Here is a 21089-nt window from a genome sequence, read left to right on the forward strand (position 1 = left end):
TGTTACATTTTTTTTTTTTAAAACTTTTCGGTCCATTTAATTGTGTGGTGTGAAAACAATCGATTTGACCCGACAAACGGTCCGACACGTGTAGCGCCCAAAAGTCACTTCATTCATACCGACTGACAGTACAAACAGTACACAGAAACGTGCAATTACAATTCTATTTATTTACAAAACATTGTTTAGTGGTTATTTCTGGATAACAGCAGTCACTTTTTTAAAATCATATTCACAGTATAAAACAGTACAATAGTACAAAAAAAAAAAATCACCTGATTCATTTGAAATGTCAACTTTACGTCATTTAACAATAAAAACAATCGCAAACGATCAAAATTCCACAGGCAAATTCCAGGACTTTATATGCACGCAGACCTGCTGAGGTGTTCCTTCATGTAGAAGTACCACTACAGATCTGCAGAGTGGAACAGGACCGGTTTTATTTGGACCGGTTCTCCCAGTGTCAGTGTTTTAGTTCCTACTGAGAGCAGCGTGTGAACCACAGACAGAAGTCCAGACAGGACTGAACCGCTATTAGACCCCTTACGCAAAGGGATTGGATTCTGCCTCAGTACGTGTTAGTAGTTAAAAGCATCAGACAAATGAATAAATGGGTCAGGGTTAGGGTTACAGCTGAGTTATTATTATTATTATTAGCTACTCTTGAGGACAATACACGCACTATGTTTACGATCCTGCGTTCACGCTAGCAACTGATGAGTTCTCGGGCTTCACTTACGTCACGTAGAAACAGTAATCGATTCGTATTGAATTACCGAATGCGTAAGAAAAATGACGAAACATCAAATTATTGCTTATTGAACGCGATCCGTCACAACGGTCTTATCGTGTTAGTAAAACTGGGATCGAAAATAACTGAGTTACATAAAAAAAATAATAAACAATCAAAACTTGTTAAAGAACTTGTTTTCACGAATCAGAAACCACAGACCGGGTAAAATCAAGTGCTTTCAGGTAGAATGTGACGTTTAACGTGTTTACGTGAGAGACCTCGGGCAGCTCCAAGCAGCGTTAAACGCTTTCCTACTCTACTTTCAGTCCCACTTTCTATCATGTACACGTATAAGAAAGACTTCTCCTCGCTGCAGTTCGGAATGTAAGATCGGTTTACGGTTTAAAAGCGTTTTACGCCAGTGGATGGCAAACTAAAACCTTTTTCTTCCGTCTGAATTCCACGGAAGGACGACGCGGCGGTGTGGAACTGAAATGATCGAAGAGAGGGGGAAAAAAATAAACAACTGATGTGGGCTTGTTGAGCTTTGCTTAATATTCCCTTATTAAATATTACGAGTCACATATTAGCATGCAGAACTTTATGTAAATATTTACAACTGATTATTATATATTTTTTAATCATTACATCAGGTCTGAATATTTTCAGGCTAGTCTACGCTAATGCGTGTAGCTGTTGTGTGCTAGTTAGTTAGCTCGCATGTAGAGATTCCGGTGTCCCAAAAACGGTTTATACCCGAGAATGAAGTGGCCGCGATTCCGTTTGTGGACTCGAACGATGATCGAGGGATTTGTGGAACTTTTTCCTTTCGCAGAATTGAACTAGAGAAAACGGCGGCAATTACGTTAGCTTCATAAGCGTTCCGAGTGATGAAGAAACGCACCATGTGTCCGCTCCTAATCTATTTCACAGCGTGTTTACATTGGCTAGCTGACCTCGATCGGCGCTGACTGATTCCGCTTCATCAGCTCTATATACGGACTGTTTACGTCTGTGTACGTGACATCACGTCACCGTCATCAACCAAACGCTCGTTCTTTTCCGAAAACGGCACGTCTCCGAGCGTTTTATTCCTCTCACGCCCTAACGGTTTCTTAAAGAACGACGTCATACTTTTGATCCCTTTTAGAGTTTTTAACGTTGAACGTGCGTGAAACGAGTCGGTTCCTGTTATCACTTACGTCACAGCAGCTGTGTGCACGTGAACAGGCTGTTACTATGCAAACGCTAACGTGATAAAAAGAGCGCGTTATGAGTTCTGGAAAACGAATCGACACCTGACCAATCAGAACGCGAGAAAGTCTTTAAGGTGGACCTCAGCAGTTTATTACGAGGCAGAAACACTTATCACGAATAAATATTTAACGACCTCCTCACTTTAAAAAAAAACAAACGGTATTCGTTAATGAATATTTTTACGACGTTGTAGCGTGTTAATCGTATTTATTAACCGCATTAATATTGTGTCAGCTCAAAAGTTGAAAAGAATTCGAAGTAAAACCGGTGCGACGTTGAGAAGCGCCCACTTTATGTGTCTTTCTATTTTAAAAAAAACAAACAAACACGCATGAACGTTTGAAAGATTTCGCGATGTAGAAACATTTTGTTTTGGCCGTGTGTTCCTCCCGTGCTACAGGACCGCTAAAGCTACACTGTCAGTCTGATGATTTCCTACATCTATACATGTGCAAAAAAACAAACAACAACAACTAGTATTCAGTCATGCATTATCAAAAAAAAAAAGATCATACGTAGTGCTGATCGTTTCTCCCGTCAGCGTCTCTTCGCTTCGCTTCGCTGCGACACGCTCGCGCGAGTTTCTGCGCGAAAGTGTTCGCTGATCCGTCGCGTTTACATTAAAGCGCAAATTTTGCATTAAAATATATATTTTTAAAAACCATTGAATCATATTCCCGGGTCGACGTTCTACGCCGACGCGGCAAAGCGGACCCGGTCTCGTACGGCCTGCAGAAGATGATCGGAAAGAGCGAGAGTGGAAGAAGGTGAAACTTCTCCTTTAATCTCGCGCTCGTCCTGTGATTGGTCGGTCGCTTGGTTGTGGGCCGGACGTTAGAGCTGGACGGACTTGATGACCCATTCGGCTGTGGGGTTGAGCTCCAGGAGGGCCTTCATGTACGTCTCCTCATCCAGACAGCGCTCCTCTGTACACACACACACACACACACACACACACACACACACACACAATGCAGGATAAATGAGACGTTCCAGTTGAATTAATTTGTGCTCTGCTCTAAACTTTGAGAAAAGTGTTGTGTCCTGAAAGAGTCAAACAAATGGAGTGTGTGTGTGTGTGTGTGTGTGTGTGTGTGTGTGTGTGTGTGTGTATTACTCACTGATGTTCCCTCCGATCTCGTATAGATACAGATCCTCTCTCTTCACAAGCACTGAGCTGAAACAGGAAACACACACACACACACACACACACACACACACACACACTTTACAGATAAAGCGCTCTGCTTCACGTTTTCTGTATTTCAGTATTCTGAGCATGTGGACTTAATATGATGGATCATGGTGCACCATGAGTGAGTGTGTGTGTGTGTGTGTGTGTGTGTGTTTGTTTATACCTCTCCTGGCTGAGGAAGCGCGTGAGGATGTCTGACGCTCGGAGCTCTTCAGTCAGCTCCATCGCCATGGAGACTTTTGAGAATTGCGGAGCCTGGACCCTGATGAAGCCGATGTCCACCTCACACACACACACACACACACGCAGAGTTTATAGATGTTTTGCTCATTGTCAATAATCAGTGCATCATTGTGGAGGCTCCCTCGTAAGCATTAACGAGTCTGAATGAGACGCTGCCGAGAAAACAAGCACAGCTAAACACTCATGATAATATTGTACGTTATAGTGAGATCGGAATCATTTCAGTAGAGGCCGACATGCCTTTAACAAAGATGTAGATGTGGTGTAAGAGGAATAAAACGCTAGAAAATCACTGTAGATTATAAGCTTTCTTTTCAGAAATGATTGTTGTTATATGCACTACCCCTAAATGTCCACTAGAGGCCGCGGTACGCTACAGGATACAGGATACAGGATACACGCTGTTGGGACTGACACTGCACTACAGGGTCATGAGGTAAAATAATGTCAAATTCATCAAAAGCACCATATTATCAGCATATTCAATAAAGTAATAAAAACACAATCCGCAAGAATTTTATTCCTTTTTTTTGTTTGTTTATTACAGTTTTAAAATTCTATTCTTCTTTATTTATTAGAGAGACAGGAACGTCATGCTTTCTTTTCCTTTTATATTCACGTATAATGTTGTGTAACGTCCGTAAAACCCAGATAAAAGAATGAACGTGAAAAAAACAACGCCTCTTACGAGAAGTTACAGCTTTTACGTCCCGGCTTGTTACAAAGCGCTGACGCTGGAGACTCCTTCCTTAAACGTTAAACAAGCGTCTCCTGTCTCACCTCTGTGTTCTTCTCCACTTTCTCGCTGTTCCTCTCGCGGTCGTAGGTCATTTTCTTCAACAGTTTCTTCACCGCCTTATCTCGGTTCGTCTTCCGCTCCGCGTTCTGCTTCCGCACCTGGATCATCACGAACTTCGGGATCTGGACCGGGAAACAAAAATCTTTGCCTTAACAAGTTGTTTAAAGGGATTACACAGACACCGGATGTCAAATTTGAAGGATCGGATACAAGTACGGAAACTCGTGCGTACAGTCCAGAGCAGGTCCTGGTATCGTACGAGCAGCCTGACGATGCTAGCCATGCCTGTTGCCATGGCGAACTCCTGCTGCTCGGTGATTTTGCTCCGGAAGCCTTTAAACATGAAGATGTTGGGCGCCATCACCATGGAAACGTTATTCAGCGTCATCTTGTTGCGCTCCTTGTGGTCGATGACTCGCTGGAGGAACTCCAACAGCGCCTAAGGGGTTACGGGTCAGAACTTCATTTTGATCCGGCTCAGCGCAGTGTGTGTGTGTGTGAGTGAGTGTGTGTGAACACTGAACAGCGTAAGTGAAGTGAATTACCTTGAGCGTGTCTCTGCTGGACGCCGGCAGAAGAAGCACGAGCAGATTGAGAGCCTGCAGCTGTTGCTTCTTCGTCGGGAATTCTACAGATATACATATACACACGTGTATATATCACATTTACAGCCATGTTTCGTCAAATTTCGCGGGTCAAATGACATTTTACACATAAAATTCGGACAGAACAGTGTTCTTCTTGGCTAAAAGCAGTATCAGCAGTAATGTATGACACATAAGGGCGCCGTGACTGAGCTGACAGCACTGTAGGCATGTTCAGATGTTCATTTTTCATATCACAATCACCGCCTGTACTTTCATCCCAACTTACAATGTTATCAGACTATTGTAGCTACATGTTTACCTTTGGCCGTTCCCACTGGAGAGCATTTTAACCTCACGAAATGAACCTGCGTCTCGCTCGGGATTCGCTTTCCCTTTCTAATGCGCTAGCTTCTCAACGTAGCTAAAAAAAACACAACTACGCTGGATGATTGTGCATACACGTGTGTGTGTGTGTGTGTGTGTGTGTGTGTGAATGTGAACTCACTAAGCACAGAGAAGAAAGCACTGAAGTACTCCACGGTCAGGAGAGGATGAGGAAGCTCTCTGATGAAGAGCTTGAGTACGCTCGCCGCGTCGTGCTGCTTGAGAGACTCCCAGGGAAACAAGCCGTCATAGAACTTCAGTTCCAGCTCCTGACACACAGCCTGCAAACACACACACACACACACACACACACACACACACACACACAATTCACATTAGCATTTGTGATAAACAAATCAACCACACCCTGGTCTCTCCTTACGTCGTTTGCATTTCGCAGCTCGACTTTGTTCTCACGCGCGGTTCCCGAAAGTCTCCACGCTTCATCGACCCGCTCGGACTGTGGCCGTTTTTCTGTTTAAAAACGATTACCATGACTTCACCGTTTACATCGACTGGGAAAACGGTATAAACACACGAATGAACTAATGCTGACGCTGCTGATGTTTTACTCGAAAACGTTCATAGAGCGAGAAGAGGTGTAACGTTCTAGCTCACTCAAGTTCTTTACAGCTCACGGTCAAAATAAATGTGCATTCGCTGTTCGCATTTACATTAATCCATATTCACTAATATAACTTCAAAATGATTCATATTCACTTTAGATTCATTATTATTTACATTAATATGATAATTAAAATAATTCTTACACTCTTTACTGTTCCACTCACAATAATCCACATTCACTTATACTCTATTGTTCACACTCACAATAATCCACATTCACTTATACTCTATTGTTCACACTCACAATAATCCACATTCACTTATACTCTATTGTTCACACTCACAATAATCCACATTCACTTATACTCTATTGTTCACACTCACAATAATCCACATTCATGGATACCCTCTTCTCTTTACACCGAAAATAATCCACGTTCACTTAGACCTGTTACTGTTTACACTCAAAATAATCCACATTCACTTATGCCCTTATCTATCTATCTACTGAATAAGAAAGTATTAAATATCACTCCTTATTTCTCTCTCACCTTCACTCTGGTGGCTGCTCCAGGGACCCGCAGAATCCCCTCAGTGTCCAGCCCCTCTTCTTCTATGTGGGAAATTATCTGCGACAAAAAAATAATCATCCTCATTTTATTTCCCTACTTAAAAAACGATTGCAAGAATAAAGCACGTCTTTGTGTCCTGCCAATAACTAGTAATAAAGTATATTATAATATTCAACACACACGTTTGATAATCTAATACTCCAGAGGAGCTCATGATGCACTAGTGACATTTTTGTAAACACCGTATGTTAGATCATCGTCATGGTACGGAAATGAACTTAAATTCGATATGTGCATTGAGATGACCATGTGAGTGCTTTTGGGACTGTTAATCGTTTTTATGTTCGTACCCGCTGCATTATGATTGGCACGCGGGTACCAGGCATCATCTTCTGGTCCTGCTCTAACAGCGTTGTCAGAGGAACCCCGAACAATCCCGACTCTGCAAAAACACAGCCATAAAGATTACAGGAGAAAACATTTATTAAGCCCAATAAAACCAATCACACCAATAAACTTCTATTATAAACTGAACAGTCTCACACATGCACTAAAGCTTTTCTACACAGGACTGACCTTTGACCTTTATCTTGAGAGGTTTGTGGGTCTTGAGGTCGATACCAGCCGTGTCGAACAAAGCGCTCACCTCGATCAGGACGAGCCGGTGGACTTTCTTCATGTCGGCCGGGGAGAGATTACCTACTTTAGTCATTCCTGTCTTATCTCTTACTACCCTGAAATCCTACGAGGGGGGGGAGGGAGAGAGAGAGAGAGAGAGAGAGAGAGAGAGAGAGAGAGAGAGAGAGAGAGAGAGAGATAGAATAATAAATAGTGTTCAGAGGACAGAGGTTTATTGCTTTATTCGGTGCAGTTGCGCAGGTTGACCAGCAGGTGCCAGCAGAAATCATTCTAAACCACATTAACAGTGTTCTCCTCTCTGAAATGTTCAGGATGCTGATCGTCATGTGAATGTTTTATAATCTCTCTCAGACTCTGAATTCCACGTCTATTATCGTCGCTTCTCTAAAGCACACACACACACACACACACACACACACACTGAAACCCAGCAGCTGTTGCTCCTGTGTTTCACCAACACACTCATAAAGTGTTTATTTAATAACCTCATTCTGCAAGAGCAAAGGTCTCCACAGCAAAACACACACATTCCTTTATCATGTAATGACCAATCAGAATGAGCCGCTGTGTGACCGCACACTCTGTAAACTTTGCTCTCACAAACACACGCGCACACACGATAAATCTGTGCAGGTGTTAATGTTTGACACTCCTCACTCACGGGTAGCCTGTCGTCAGCCTCGTCAACAGGCGGCGTGACCTTTGATCCCTCCTTGTAGGTCAGCGCCTGCTCCGAGAACGACACCTCTTGGTTGATGTCCGTCTCGGTGTCGGCCACGCCCTCGCCGTTTCCTACGGCCACGCCCAAACCTGTGAGAAGATCAGAAGAACAGACGATCCGAATCGCAATCCTAATCCTGTTTAGACAAGCTACATTTGATCATAACAGGGCTAGCATCGCTAGCAAAGCTTTAAGCTAGCAAGGTTAACTAGCGTTAACCATGTCAATTAGCAAAGCGCTAGCATCCCTATTTTTAAAAAAAAATAGATAGCATGTAATTATTTAAACTGTATTAGAAAAAAAATAACAAGGGAGAGAAAGGAATGAGAGAAAACAATAAAAGGAGAAAGAAATAAAACGGGGAAAGAAAGTGTCAGAGAAGAAAGGTAGGAAAGAAAATAAGAAAGATAAGAGAGGGAGAAAAGGGGTAAGAAGGAATGAGAGGGAAGAAGAGGGTGAGAGAAGGTGATAAAGAGAGATGGAGATAGAGGGAAAAGATGTGCGTTAGTGTGAAAAAGTAGCTCCCTAATGTTTAAACAAATTAGCTCATTTGTAATTGGTCGAACTGTGTCAACAATGTAGCGCTAATAAAAGACGAAAGAGGGGAGAGCGACTGAGGAAGGGAAAGACGGAGAGAAAGTATAAAAATAGTTTTTTCATCTATCAAAATCATCTAGCGGGTTGTTTCTGGCCTGGAAACATGAGAATTAATGGAACGTTCTTACTTTATTTCACTAGCTAGCAAGCTAGTTAGATCATTAGCACGCTAATATTTCAAAATATATAACATTTGCTAGGTGAATTTTGAGTTACTTTATTTCGCCAGCTAGTAAGATGTTCAGCTGATCAGTAAACTAAGAGTTCCGAGACATAATATTTGCGTTTTAACGGAGCTTTGCTAATTTGGCTAATTTGCACACTACTATTTCAAAGATATACCACATGCTGCAGTTTTATCGATGGTTGTTGTTTTATTTCGATAGCTACTAAGCTGGTTAGCTAATTAGCATGCTAATGTGTCAAACATAATATTTCCCTTGAAACTACTGTAGCTAGTAAGCTACCTTGCTATTTAATATGCTATGTAACATTTTCTACGTGCGTTTTGAGGATCTTTGTTCATTTAATTTGCTAGATACTTAGCTAATTAATATAACCGGTGTTATAACGTGGTACGACTAAATTATCGAGTTAAATTTTCCTTTAATATCTGTCGTGAGCCGATTTTTATATCATTTTAAACACATTCCTTGATTAAGTAGCTGATTGTAGATTATTAGCCAACCTCTGTTGTTTATCTGGTGCATTTCTGTTTTCCCTGTATCACGCAATGTGTGTGTGCGTGCGTGTGTGTGTGTGTGTGCGGTGTGTGTGGGGGCGTGTGTGTGCGGTGTGTAAAAACGTCACTATTAACTACCGAGACTCACGAACGTACCAGATGTCGTTTCTTCTTCCTTTTTTGTGTTTTCACTTCCTCCACTGGACTTGGACTCGTCATCCTAAAAAAATTAAAACCGAAATGACAAAAAGTTCAGAGATATTTAATTCAACGTTCGAAAATGCGACTTTCACCCTAAAAATGACTTACTCTGCCATTTATCACTGTCTTTTCTGCCTTTTTTTCCTTTCTAATGTGTCTTTTGTATCTGTTGCAGCCTGTAATTATCTTATGTATTATCCACCAACATCTCAGGATGATGACCTTTGACCTGCTGTACTCTGACCTTGGTGTCCTGGGGTTTGAAGATGTCCCTGACGTCGGGGACGCTGTGGGGTTTGTTGCGTTTGCGGAGCGTCTCCAGGCGCTTGTGCACGGCAGCGGCTTGCGTGCGCGTCAGGGTGGACAGCAGGACCTTGCCGTCGTCGTCGTCCGACGCCGACTCGTCGAACAGCGTCGCGAGACCCGCCTCCGTCAGCCACGCCTCTTCCTGTTCGCCCTCTAACAGAACAGGAAACAAAGGGTGCGTCTCAATAAGATCCCTCGGTGGTGAATCAGTATATGGGGTACAGGTAAGAACCCCGGCGCACTACGCACTAGGACACTCGATGTCCGGCGACGCGACTACATTCTCAGGCAGGACGATAAACATCATCAAACACTTACAAGTCGGATTAAAGAAGGATTTAAAGAGGATATCGTCGAGGGTTTTTTCATTAACAAAAACCAGAATAAACAATGGTAGTGAGTTTGTTTTCCTAAGATGGAGTTATTTATTATTCATGACCGACATTCCTCCTGGAAATGTATGTATATGTGTGTGTGTGTGTGTGTGTGTGCGCGTGAACACAAATCTGTATAAAGCTTTGGGATTAAACCCCTTCATCTTGTTAAAGCATTACAAAGAAAAGCAGGACAGCAAGGAGTGTATAGTGTTAAGTGTTCGTGTTATACCCCGCAGCGTATATTCTCACGTAAAATAAAACTATTTCCATTGTTGCTGTACTTCACCTACTCCACCACTAGAGCGCTAATCTCGACTAATGCACCTTCAACGACGTTGCGTCAGTGTGAACTGGATTAGAAAAAAAGTTCAACTGACGGCACCTCAGCGACGTTTTTACACACAACACTTTTTTTTTTTTTTTTACATTTAATCACAGCAAGGGTGTTAAAATGGAGAATATAACGGGATCCGTCTCCCTTTTCCTGCTGTAAGGAAGTCACAGCTTCCACTTCCTGTCGAGATGCACAATGCGTGCTTATTTCGCATTTCCCGTCCTGTGAGGCTCGTGTACGGCCATTTCCTCCTCTTTATGACTATTATTATAACTCTGTACAAAAACAATTCCACATTAACAGTAGGTCGTTATACTTACTGTAAATGTAAACACACACACACACACAGAGAGAGGAAGCACAGGATGTTACCAAGTCGATTATTTTATAAGTGTTTTATTCCTCTTACTCCACAGCGATTCACCAACGATTATGAAAAACAATTTTTTTTTAAATGTATTACATAATGGAGTCGTACTTTTTATCCATTTATAGTTACATATAATGTTATGAAACGTCTTTCACTCCAGACGTCTAGCGGTCAGGTCACCATTGAGCTCTTTTATATATTTGAAAAGTCTGTAAGTAAAACGCGTAAAAATGCGCCTTAGGCCGATATTCTAAATCTTCTTTTTTTTCATTTAAGCGTCCCTGCTGGAAGAAAAAGAAAAGAAACGGTGGTTTCCACTACAAATACCATTACAAACCATCAGCTGTTAACCATTAAAACCATTAGCAAATGGTTCTCATGACATAGTAGGACATAGGCCCTTTACGGTATCCACTAGACACGACATAACACGTCACCAATAGGAAGCAACAAATTACCAGTAGAGAACCACAGGGACCATTACAGTTTCCATTAAAACCATTAGCAAATGGTTCCCATTTCATAGTAGGACGTATTGAGGACATTGGTCCTTAATGGTATCCATTAGACATAATGTGCCACCAATAGAAGGCAAGAAATTACAGGTAGAGCCCTACAGGGACCGTTACAGTTTCCATTAAAACCTATACACTTCCCATTATAACCATTAAAACCATTACAGGTTTCTGAGGGTTTTTTAAGCAGGGATCTTATACATTGAGATGTTGAGTTTTGGTGAAATCCGAATGCACTCTCACCGTCGGCTACTTTGAGCTGCACCTCGTCCTGAGGCTCGGCGTCTCCGCCTCCGCTGTGCTGGATGATCTCCATCTCCTTCCAGTAGTCGTCCATGGCCAACTCGTCCAGCGAGTCCTGAGAGGCGCAGCGCTGGTACGGCGGTTTGGGGCCCGCGGTCACCGCTCGCGTCCGCTGCACATTACACTGAGCCGGCTTTCGACTGCGGGACGGAGGGAGACGGGAGGACGGTGAGGACAGGGACACGGCAGTAAAGCTGTCACGAATACGTTTAAATGAAGAGTGAGAATGAAAGAGAAGGAGTAGTGAAGCCATGACCCAGTCGGGTCAAAAGGCGTGTCCGAAACAGACATAAAAACAAAAACAAAAACAAAAACAAAAACAAAAGGCAGGAAAGAATCACGACGTGTCTGAAATGAGTTTGAGTTTAGGAGCGTCACCACGTTCTGCTCACAATAACGAAGTGGTGTTTGTGTTGATTAATCAGTGTTTTGACTAAGAAATGATATAATTTATTATTATTATTATTATTATTATTATTATTATTATTATTATTAAATTTGATTAATAACAACAACCCATGTGAGTCACTTCCATCTGACATAAAAGCTTCAGCTTCTTTTGTTTCCTCTGCATTGTTCTGACTCTTTAATCCTGCAGTCGTAGAGCTAGGAAGTGTGTGTGTGTGTGTGTGTGTGTGTGTGTGTGTGTGTGTGTGTGTGTGTGTTCAGGCGTACACACACACACAGGAAGAGAGCAGTGAGGGTGATTGTGAGGTCTCTCTGTGTAAAATGAGTCTGTGTTGTCCTCACGGCAGACCTGCAGCGTATCAATAACACACACGACATTTCTGACAACACACACACACACACACACACACACACACACACACACACACACACTCACATTCACCAGGAGAGTGAGAATGGAATGTTCACTCTCGTTCCTCTAACCAGTCTCCTGCTGTCTGTGCTGATCTTAGAGCAAAATACCAACCACAGTGTGTGTGTGTGTGTGTGTGTGTGTGTGTGTGTGTGTGTGTGTGTGTGTGCGCAATACAATGCAATATTCAAAACCCTGGTGTTACATTCGGAAATAGGCAACAGTATCATCACGATCTCTGTGTGCAACTTGTTTAGAGGCCACCTACACAGGCAGCAATGTTTACACTGTAAACTGATCACCGTCTATTCCCAACAACCAATCACTGATCACCGTCTATTCCCAACAACCAATCACTGATCACCGTCTATTCCCAACAACCAATCACTGATCACCGTCTATTCCCAACAACCAATCACTGATCACCGTCTATTCCCAACAACCAATCACTGATCACGTCTATTCCCAACAACCAATCACTGATCACCGTCTATTCCCAACAACCAATCACTGATCACCGTCTATTCCCAACAACCAATCACTGATCACCGTGTATTCCCAACAACCAATCACTGATCACCGTCTATTCCCAACAACCAATCACTGATCACCGTCTATTCCCAACAACCAATCACTGATCACCGTCTATTCCCAACAACCAATCACTGATCACCGTCTATTCCCAACAACCAATCACTGATCACCGTGTATTCCCAACAACCAATCACTGATCACCGTTTATTCCCAACAACCAATCACTGATCACCGTCTATTCCCAACAACCAATCACTGATCACCGTCTATTCCCAACAACCAATCACTGATCACCGTTTATTCCCAACAACCAATCGCTGATCACCGTTTATTCCCAACAACCAATCGCTGATCACCGTTTATTCCAAACGACCAATCGCTGATCACCGTTTATTCCCAACGACCAATCGCTGATCACCGTTTATTCCCAACGACCAATCGCTGATCACCGTTTATTCCCAACAACCAATCGCTGATCACCGTTTATTCCAAACGACCAATCGCTGATCACCGTTTATTCCCAACGACCAATCGCTGATCACCGTTTATTCCCAACGACCAATCGCTGATCACCGTTTATTCCCAACAACCAATCGCTGATCACCGTTTATTCCCAACAACCAATCGCTGATCACCGTTTATTCCAAACGACCAATCGCTGATCACCGTTTATTCCCAACGACCAATCGCTGATCACCGTTTATTCCCAACGACCAATCGCTGATCACCGTTTATTCCCAACAACCAATCGCTGATCACCGTTTATTCCCAACAACCAATCGCTGATCACCGTTTATTCCAAACGACCAATCGCTGATCACCGTTTATTCCCAACGACCAATCGCTGATCACCGTTTATTCCCAACGACCAATCGCTGATCACCGTTTATTCCCAACAACCAATCGCTGATCACCGTTTATTCCCAACAACCAATCACTGATCACCGTTTATTCCCAACAACCAATCGCTGATCACCGTTTATTCCCAACGACCAATCGCTGATCACCGTTTATTCCCAACGACCAATCGCTGATCACGTTTATTCCCAACGACCAATCACTGATCACCGTTTATTCCCAACGACCAATCGCTGATCACCGTTTATTCCCAACGACCAATCACTGATCACCGTTTATTCCCAACGACCAATCACCCAATTATTTTCCCTAGATAGTTTATAAATATGTAAATATGTAAATAAGGACTGTTTGTCTCTTTGGGACTCGGCCCTTCGGTCTGTGTCCATGGATTACGTCTGTCATGAGTGTCTGTCCGAGACACTGAACAACCCCACAAAGCCGACAGAGGGGATGATTTATACACGGCCGTTTACCGCACCGCGCCAAACCGCTGCTTATGTGCTTCCCTGAACTTGTAAAAACGTAAAACCTCAGACACGTAGCGTATCCCGCCCGAGCTTTTACACACCGAGCCTCACAACAACAGCAGCAGAACACGAGCATGAGGCGGGAGTAGTTTAACAGTGTCTCGGAGCATCTATCGACCGCTCCCATGTGTGTGTGTGTGTGTGTGTGTGTGTGTGTGTGTGTGTGTGGACGTGAGTGTTACATGTCTGGGGACGCTCAGCGCCGAGTACGCGTCTGTTTACATCGGAAAGAATTTCCTCGTCACGGTTAGCCGCGCTCCATCCAAAACAATCCGCCGTACAGCTAAACAAGCCCGCGGGTCTGATGCGTGCGCCGACGCTCCGGCAAATCCGCCCAAAATAACTGTCTTCACCCTGTGTTCTGAACGTGGAAGATTTTTACTTCGGGAGATTTTATTGCAAAAGTTTTGGCACCCAGAGCGCCTCGCCTCCTCTCGGGCGAAACGCTTCAGTTGGAGCGGATAGTGAGGCGTGCTGGTCATCGCGCTGTTTCTAGTACTTGTGTGAGCAGAGAATAATGCAGTCGTGTTTCACGTCATCATCGCACCGATCGCGTCACCTTTCATAAAGCCAACATTTATAATTAACCACGTCCAACCTCATACCGAGATTGGTACCGGTTAGTAAAGATATCATTATTAATCGTCCCAGCGGCAAGCGATACAGATCGAATTCCAGTACGGTATTATCCTATAGCGCATCCCAGAGTGCTTTATTCCTCTTACACCACCATGATCTGTCAATTACTGCTCATTAAAAATGAAACACATCGTCCTTTTTATCCGCTTTACAGTTATAGCAGCGATAAACAGTCGTTCCGTCTCTTTATTTCTCCGTCCTGAAGTTAATACCGAAAAACAAAACAAAACAAAACGCACTGTCTGAAATCTTAGCTACGCCGTCACCTCTGGCACTGGAGACTCCTTCCATACATGCTACATAAACATCTCCTGACAGGAAACATTCAAAAAAATATGTTTGTAATCCGTTTATTTGTCCAGCGTCCGCCTGTGGACGGGCTGTTACTATAGAAACGATAACGTACAGTATCAGAACAGGACAGAGCTGCTGTTAGAGAAAATTAAATCAAGACCTTCTGACCAATCAGAGTCCAGAATTTCACAGCGCTGTAGTGTAACTGTAGTGTTATTATTACACCGTTATTTATGATTTAATCGGTAGTTATTAGCACGGTAAGACTGAATATAAAAGATTTCATCCACACACACACACACACACACACACACACACACACACACACACACACACACACAGAGACTGTTTCAGTATAGAGTATATGGCAGGAACAGCGTGTGTGCTAAATGAAGCGTGTTCTCGTTAATTCTGTGTTATAGCGCTCCCAGCTGAGACCAAACCCTCGGGAGCAGGACGGAAGTCAAGTAGAGGCACAGAGCGACTGTTTAGTTCCTTTTATACCTTTTTAAAAATGATTTAACTGTGATATTTGACGTCCAAAATGGTTATTAATACAATCTGAAACTGGTCTCTCCGTTGGTTTGTCTGTATGTCTGTACGGTATATTTGTCTGTATCTCTGTCTGGGACTGCGCTAGCACCTGCTTCAGCTCGTCAGCTCATGACCTGGGAGATCTCCAAACAGTGTCTGAACAAACAGGACCTCAGCTGGGCTTCCCTCTAAACCGGCCCCCGGACGACGTCATGCTCCGCCCAGCGGCGTACGGTACATCAGGTCGCTCGGGCAGCTGCTGCTCCAGGAGGAAGACGCACAATAACAAGAGCATCCGATTTCAAAAGGCCTCAGGCAATCCGCGCTAGTGTTTCGCCCCCGCTCTCCGAGAGGAGAAAGGCCGCATTGTGTCCCGTCACTGATGAAAAACAACCGTGCGTGTATAAATAACTCCGGCACTGTGGCGTGCAACTCGTCAACATATTAGCACTCATACCGACCTCACGGGCCTTACATCGTGACAGCGTCACCGGCGGTTATTCCTCCTTCGTGTCTCGTTGGGATTCTTTAAGGCTTCAGAGTCATGACGGACCTCCATCAGAAGACATTTCGACATCTCCATGATTAAAGAAATGAATTCATTAAAACTCCAACCCATGCACGATGTCTTACTACCATCTGTGTCCTGATTGGTCAGAAAGGTCTTGATTTCATTTTCCAGAACAGCAGCTCTGACAGTAGCGCCGGTTTATATTATATTCACGCGCTCGTTCCGATACGTTCTCGTTTCTATAGTAACGGCTCGTTCACAGCGGACGATCCGCATAGTCTAAAACCAATAGCAAACAGAATTACGTGTCATTTTAACGTATTAAAGCACAGTATGATGGGAATGTATAATAATGAAACGTGTAATCGCTGATATGGGGACGTTTTTGGAAGGAGTCTCCAGTGTCAGCTCTTTGTAACAGTCAGAGGTAAAGCTGTAACAGTTGCTGGGGAATATAACACACTGCTTTATTGTATTTATTTATTTATTTATTTATTGTTCTTATTCACGTCGAGAGAGAGAGAGAGAGAGAGAGAGAGAGAGAGAGAGACGAATGAGGGAATGAGGGAGTGAGAACAGGAACTAACATGTCCTGGTTAGTGCCTGTATTTCCGAGCGTGTACTCTAGGTGTACAGTCACTGACTCAGCCCAAGTTTTAAACCCTTACAGCACTTTAAAACACTTTGTAGGTGTTCTACATTTTTCTGCAAGCAGTGACACCGAGATGTAGAGTTTAAACCACAACAACAACGACAACAACAACAACAACAGCTGTACCTCAAAACCCTTGTTTCATCATCATACACATGTACACACACAAGGTCACTAAAGTGTACTTTCGCTAGGTACGCTTATGTTTTATACATTTTAATATGTATTAATATGTAATTACAATTGAGAGTAACACTTTACCAGGGTCCCGGGGTCAACACTGCAATTACTTGGATTATCCTCTGAACTCTGGACATATTGTGACCTTTAAAAGGTGCATATATATATATATATATATATGTGTGTGTGTGTGTGTGTGTGTGTGTGTGTGTGTGTGTGTGTGTGTGTGTGTGTATGCACCTTTTAAAGGTACAAGGACAATGAGTGGTACAGTTATAGCTACTCAAAATCAAATGGTCAGGGCTTGCACCACTATTCATTGTCCTTAATTAGTTCATTTCTAAATTAGCCCTGACTCCGCCCACACCCAGAACTCTGTCCCGTTCACAGGAAGAGCTGCAGATGAGTCGGACTTTGTCCTTTAGTCCTGTGCTCCCATAAATAAGGCTAATTCCAGAGGAGCTCACCTCGGTCCCGGAGCTTCAGGCTCGTCCCCGGGGCTCGCAGCAGTCGCACACACCGGAGCGAACGCCTCGCTGTTGCTGATGTAGCCGGTCAGAACGACTCCCCGAGCGTCCTGGTTCCGATTCATGTCGCGCCCCGCATTATATACGCGTACAGTAAAAGAAAACAAGCCGCAGAGCCCGAGAAGACACTCTTCCCTAACGACTGGACTCTTCCCTAACAACCGAGGAGAGAAGCCCCGCCCCCTCTGAGCAGGCAGGAACAAAGTCTGATCTCCGTCCGACAGCTTGGGCGTTACGATTCACTTCAGTGAGCCGACTCGTTTGAACTGCCCGTTTAAGTGAGTCGAGTTTCCCAAGCTTCGATTCCGAGCTGCGAAAAAACTCCATTTAACGACCGTGTCCAGCTTTAATTTCTTAATAATAATAATAATAATAATAATAATAATAATAATAATAATAATCATCATCATCATCATCATCACATCATAGTATTTTGTTTGCGTCGTTGGACCATTTTTAATGTCAATTAGACCAGTTAAATTACCTTCAGTTCAATCCACTGGTTCACATTTTCCAATCAGTTTTTCTATGTTTGTGAGTAAACTTATGGTGAACACTGATGCACAAATCCAGCCACCTTCATCAAACAGCACAACCGGTTTTACAACTTCAGTAATTAAAGAAGAGCTCATTTTGTTAACCAATAGTTTGGTCGTGTTGATTTGTACACCCAGTGTACACAGAACACGGGTTCTCAAGCTGTTCCCAGACACACACACACACACACACACACACACACACACACACACACACACACACACACACACCAACCAGTCAACCATAACATTAGAACCACTGAGAGGTGAAGTGAATAACATTGATTATCTCATTACAGGATATCAGGCAGCAAGTGAACAGTCGGTTCTAGAAGGATCTGAGCGGCTTTGACAAGGTCCAAACTGTGATGGCTGGACGACTGGGTCAGAGCGTCGTCAAAACAGAAGGTCTTGTAGGGTGTTCCTGGTATGCAGTGGTTAGTACCTACCAAAAGTTGTCCAATGAAGGACAACCAGTGAAGCAGCGACAGGGCTTACTGATGCACGTAGGGAGCAAAGGCTAGCGTGTCTGATCTGATCCCACAGATCTACAGCAACTGTAGCACAAACCGCTGAAAAAGTTCATGCTGGTTCTGATAGAAAGGAGTCAGAGCACACAGAGCATCACAGCTTGCTGCGTACGGGTTCTGTGTAGCTGCAGAGCAGTCAGAGTGTCCATGCTGACCCCCTGTACACCTCCGAAACACCTACACTGGGCATCAGAACTGGACCATGGAGCGATGGAAGAAGGTGTCCTGGTCTGATTAATCAGGTTTTCTTTTACATGATGTGGAGACCGGGGGTGTGTATGTGTGGGGGGGCATGTGTGCGTCTCTTACCTGGTGAAGACATGGCACCAGGATGCACTATGGGAAGAAGGTGAGCTGGTGGAGGCAGTGTGATGCTCTGCGCGATGTGCTGCTGGGAAACCTCGGGTCCTGGCGTTCATGTGGATGTTACTTTGACACGTAGCACCTACCTAAACACTGTTCCAGACCAAGTACACACCTTCATAGCAACGGTGTTCCCTCATGGAAGTGGCCTCACTGCAAACATTGTTCAGGAACGGTTTGAGGAACATGACAGAGTTCAAGGTGTTGACTCGAACTCCAAATTCCCCAGTTCTCAATCCGATCGAGCGTCTGCGGGACGTTCTGGACAAACAATCCACGGAGGCCCGACATCACAACTTACAGGTCTTAATCCAAGTATTTGCTGCTAACGTCTTAGTGCCAGATTCCACAACACTGGAGCAGATTTCAGACCTCTTATGAATCTCATTCTTGTTTTTTACAAAGTCACTACTTGGATGTTAATCATCGCATCTACTCAAATGTGCCACATACAAGGTTAGATTATCCACGTGACTCCTGTCATATTTTCAAACGTCTAAAAGTATGTTTCTCATTTCCGGTGTGTAAATGTGTCTCACTGTGTCTCCCTCAGCACTAATGTTTTTTAATCTTTTCCTCCCTCTGCTGGTGATTGTGTGGAACAGTAGCAGTTACTGATATAAACCGTGTGGCGGTTATGATGATGATGATTTTGATGATGATGATGATGATGATGATGGAACAGCACTAGAGCAGTTTGGAGATGAAGGTCTTGTTCCAGGACACAGCAGGAGACTTGGGTTAATGAGGGACATGATGAGATATTATTATGATATATCTTGTAGTTAAAGATACATTTTGTAAATACACTATTGCTTAAAGCTTAGTTGGAAACAAACAAAAAAATACACCCCCCTGTTAAAATGGCAGATTTTTGTGATGTAAAAAAATAATAATTCCAAGGCATTGGATATACCGTGGAAGACTGTAAAGAGAATAATCAAGAAGTGGAGAAAGTAAGTTTCCTTGAAAAGTTCAAGGCAAACCTGTGACTCCATTTCCCAGAATGCACCATGAAATACAATCATGGCCGACGACTACAACTCCAAAAGCTACACGCTGTGACGTCACCTTCTCTTGAGAGCTAATCAGTCACATCTGTTCCCAATTACAAGCTCACGCCCACTACACTCCTTAAGAGACGCACGCACGCCTTTGCCAAGCCTTGCTACCTTGTTTGTTTATTCTGGTTTTGGACTTTGATGTGTAGTTTTTTTAAACTGCCATACTGCACTTGCTTCTGTCTCGGCCTCCGTTATGAAATACATGACAGTGACACTACTAAGAACAGGACGTCCCTCTAAAATCTCTCCTGAGAAGATCAGGAGAAACCTGGTCAGGGAGGCTGCCGAGAGGCCTGCGGCAACATTAGAAGAGTTGCAGCAATTTCTGGAAAGTACTGGTGGCTCCTTACATGTGACAACAATCTCCCGAATTCTTCATATCTCCGGGTTTGGGGTAGGGGGGCAAGACATAAGCCTTTTTCAACCAATAAATAAGCTTCAGAAACACTGTATATTGTGTATAAATGCATTGTTCTTAGTTAATTTACTGCACTGTTCAAATTTAGCTCTGTGTAGTCTCGTATTGAATATGTAATAATTGGTGTGCTTATTGATTGTTTACACACGTGTTGATAAGATAATTGGGGGCGGGGTCTCGGGGCCCGGTGAGTGTAGGATTACACAAAAATGTTCACAGGTATACCTGATGTGTCTGTCTGTACTGTATATGTGCGTCTTCCCCTTTAATTTTATGACCGCAGTGTGTTAATCTTAACTTCCTGTCTTTGCACCTCCTCTTCCCTTTCTGAACTGGGTTTGCAGGGGAGAGGTAGGTTTCTAATGAGCTCGGATTTAATCTGACTTCATCCCTACCTTAAATATCGCTTTCATCCCGGTGTTTTTGTTCTAAACCATATTTATGACATTATTTTCATGTTTTCACTTGAATTAAGGTTAAGATTAATAAGGTTATGTTGATGGCGTCGACCCAGTTGCCGTCCGTCTGTTTATTCAGTCAGTCAAAAGAAAACACACAACCCAGACAACAGCCATTTACACACATGTACAGCATGAATAAGATTAGATTTTGTGTGTATGGTTTTTTTTATAATCTCGTTATAAAATGGAGACTTTATAACCCCAACCACACATCTAAGGAATAAAACCTTACACATGGTCTTTGTGCTCCTCC

General features: G+C 43.4%; 2 protein-coding genes and 1 long non-coding RNA gene across 5 annotated transcripts in view; 2 read left to right on the forward strand and 1 right to left on the reverse strand.

The window, feature by feature from the left end:
* Positions 1–150: 150 nt before the first annotated feature.
* arhgap18 (Rho GTPase activating protein 18) lies at positions 151–17640 on the reverse strand. The gene is made up of 15 exons (XM_017455368.3): positions 17405–17640; positions 11326–11525; positions 9425–9639; positions 9136–9199; positions 7641–7789; positions 6917–7082; positions 6691–6782; positions 6320–6397; positions 5323–5482; positions 4776–4858; positions 4463–4669; positions 4212–4352; positions 3352–3470; positions 3115–3170; positions 151–2919 (listed from the first exon to the last, which is right to left on the reverse strand). The coding sequence occupies exons 1-15, from the start codon at positions 17527–17529 to the stop codon at positions 2828–2830; spliced, it is 1947 nt and encodes a 648-aa protein (XP_017310857.2). The 5' UTR covers positions 17530–17640; the 3' UTR covers positions 151–2827.
* Positions 17607–18357, forward strand: LOC128629354 (uncharacterized). The gene is made up of 2 exons (XR_008393714.1): positions 17607–17742; positions 18300–18357. It is a non-coding gene; the product is annotated as an uncharacterized LOC128629354 (long non-coding RNA).
* A 922-nt stretch (positions 18358–19279) lies between these two features.
* LOC108262136 (tripartite motif-containing protein 16) overlaps positions 19280–21089 on the forward strand; it is an 11372-nt gene continuing 9562 nt past the window's right edge. Inside the window, exon 1 of one of the 3 annotated variants that reach the window (XM_053677097.1) lies at positions 19280–20726. The gene's annotated coding sequence lies outside the window, so the exon portion shown is untranslated. The remainder of the gene's footprint in view (positions 20727–21089) is intronic. The other 2 variants (XM_053677093.1, XM_053677096.1) reach the window with 2 other exon arrangements.

This window comes from Ictalurus punctatus, chromosome 2 (assembly GCF_001660625.3).
Source record: "Ictalurus punctatus breed USDA103 chromosome 2, Coco_2.0, whole genome shotgun sequence".
Lineage (NCBI taxonomy): Eukaryota > Metazoa > Chordata > Actinopteri > Siluriformes > Ictaluridae > Ictalurus > Ictalurus punctatus.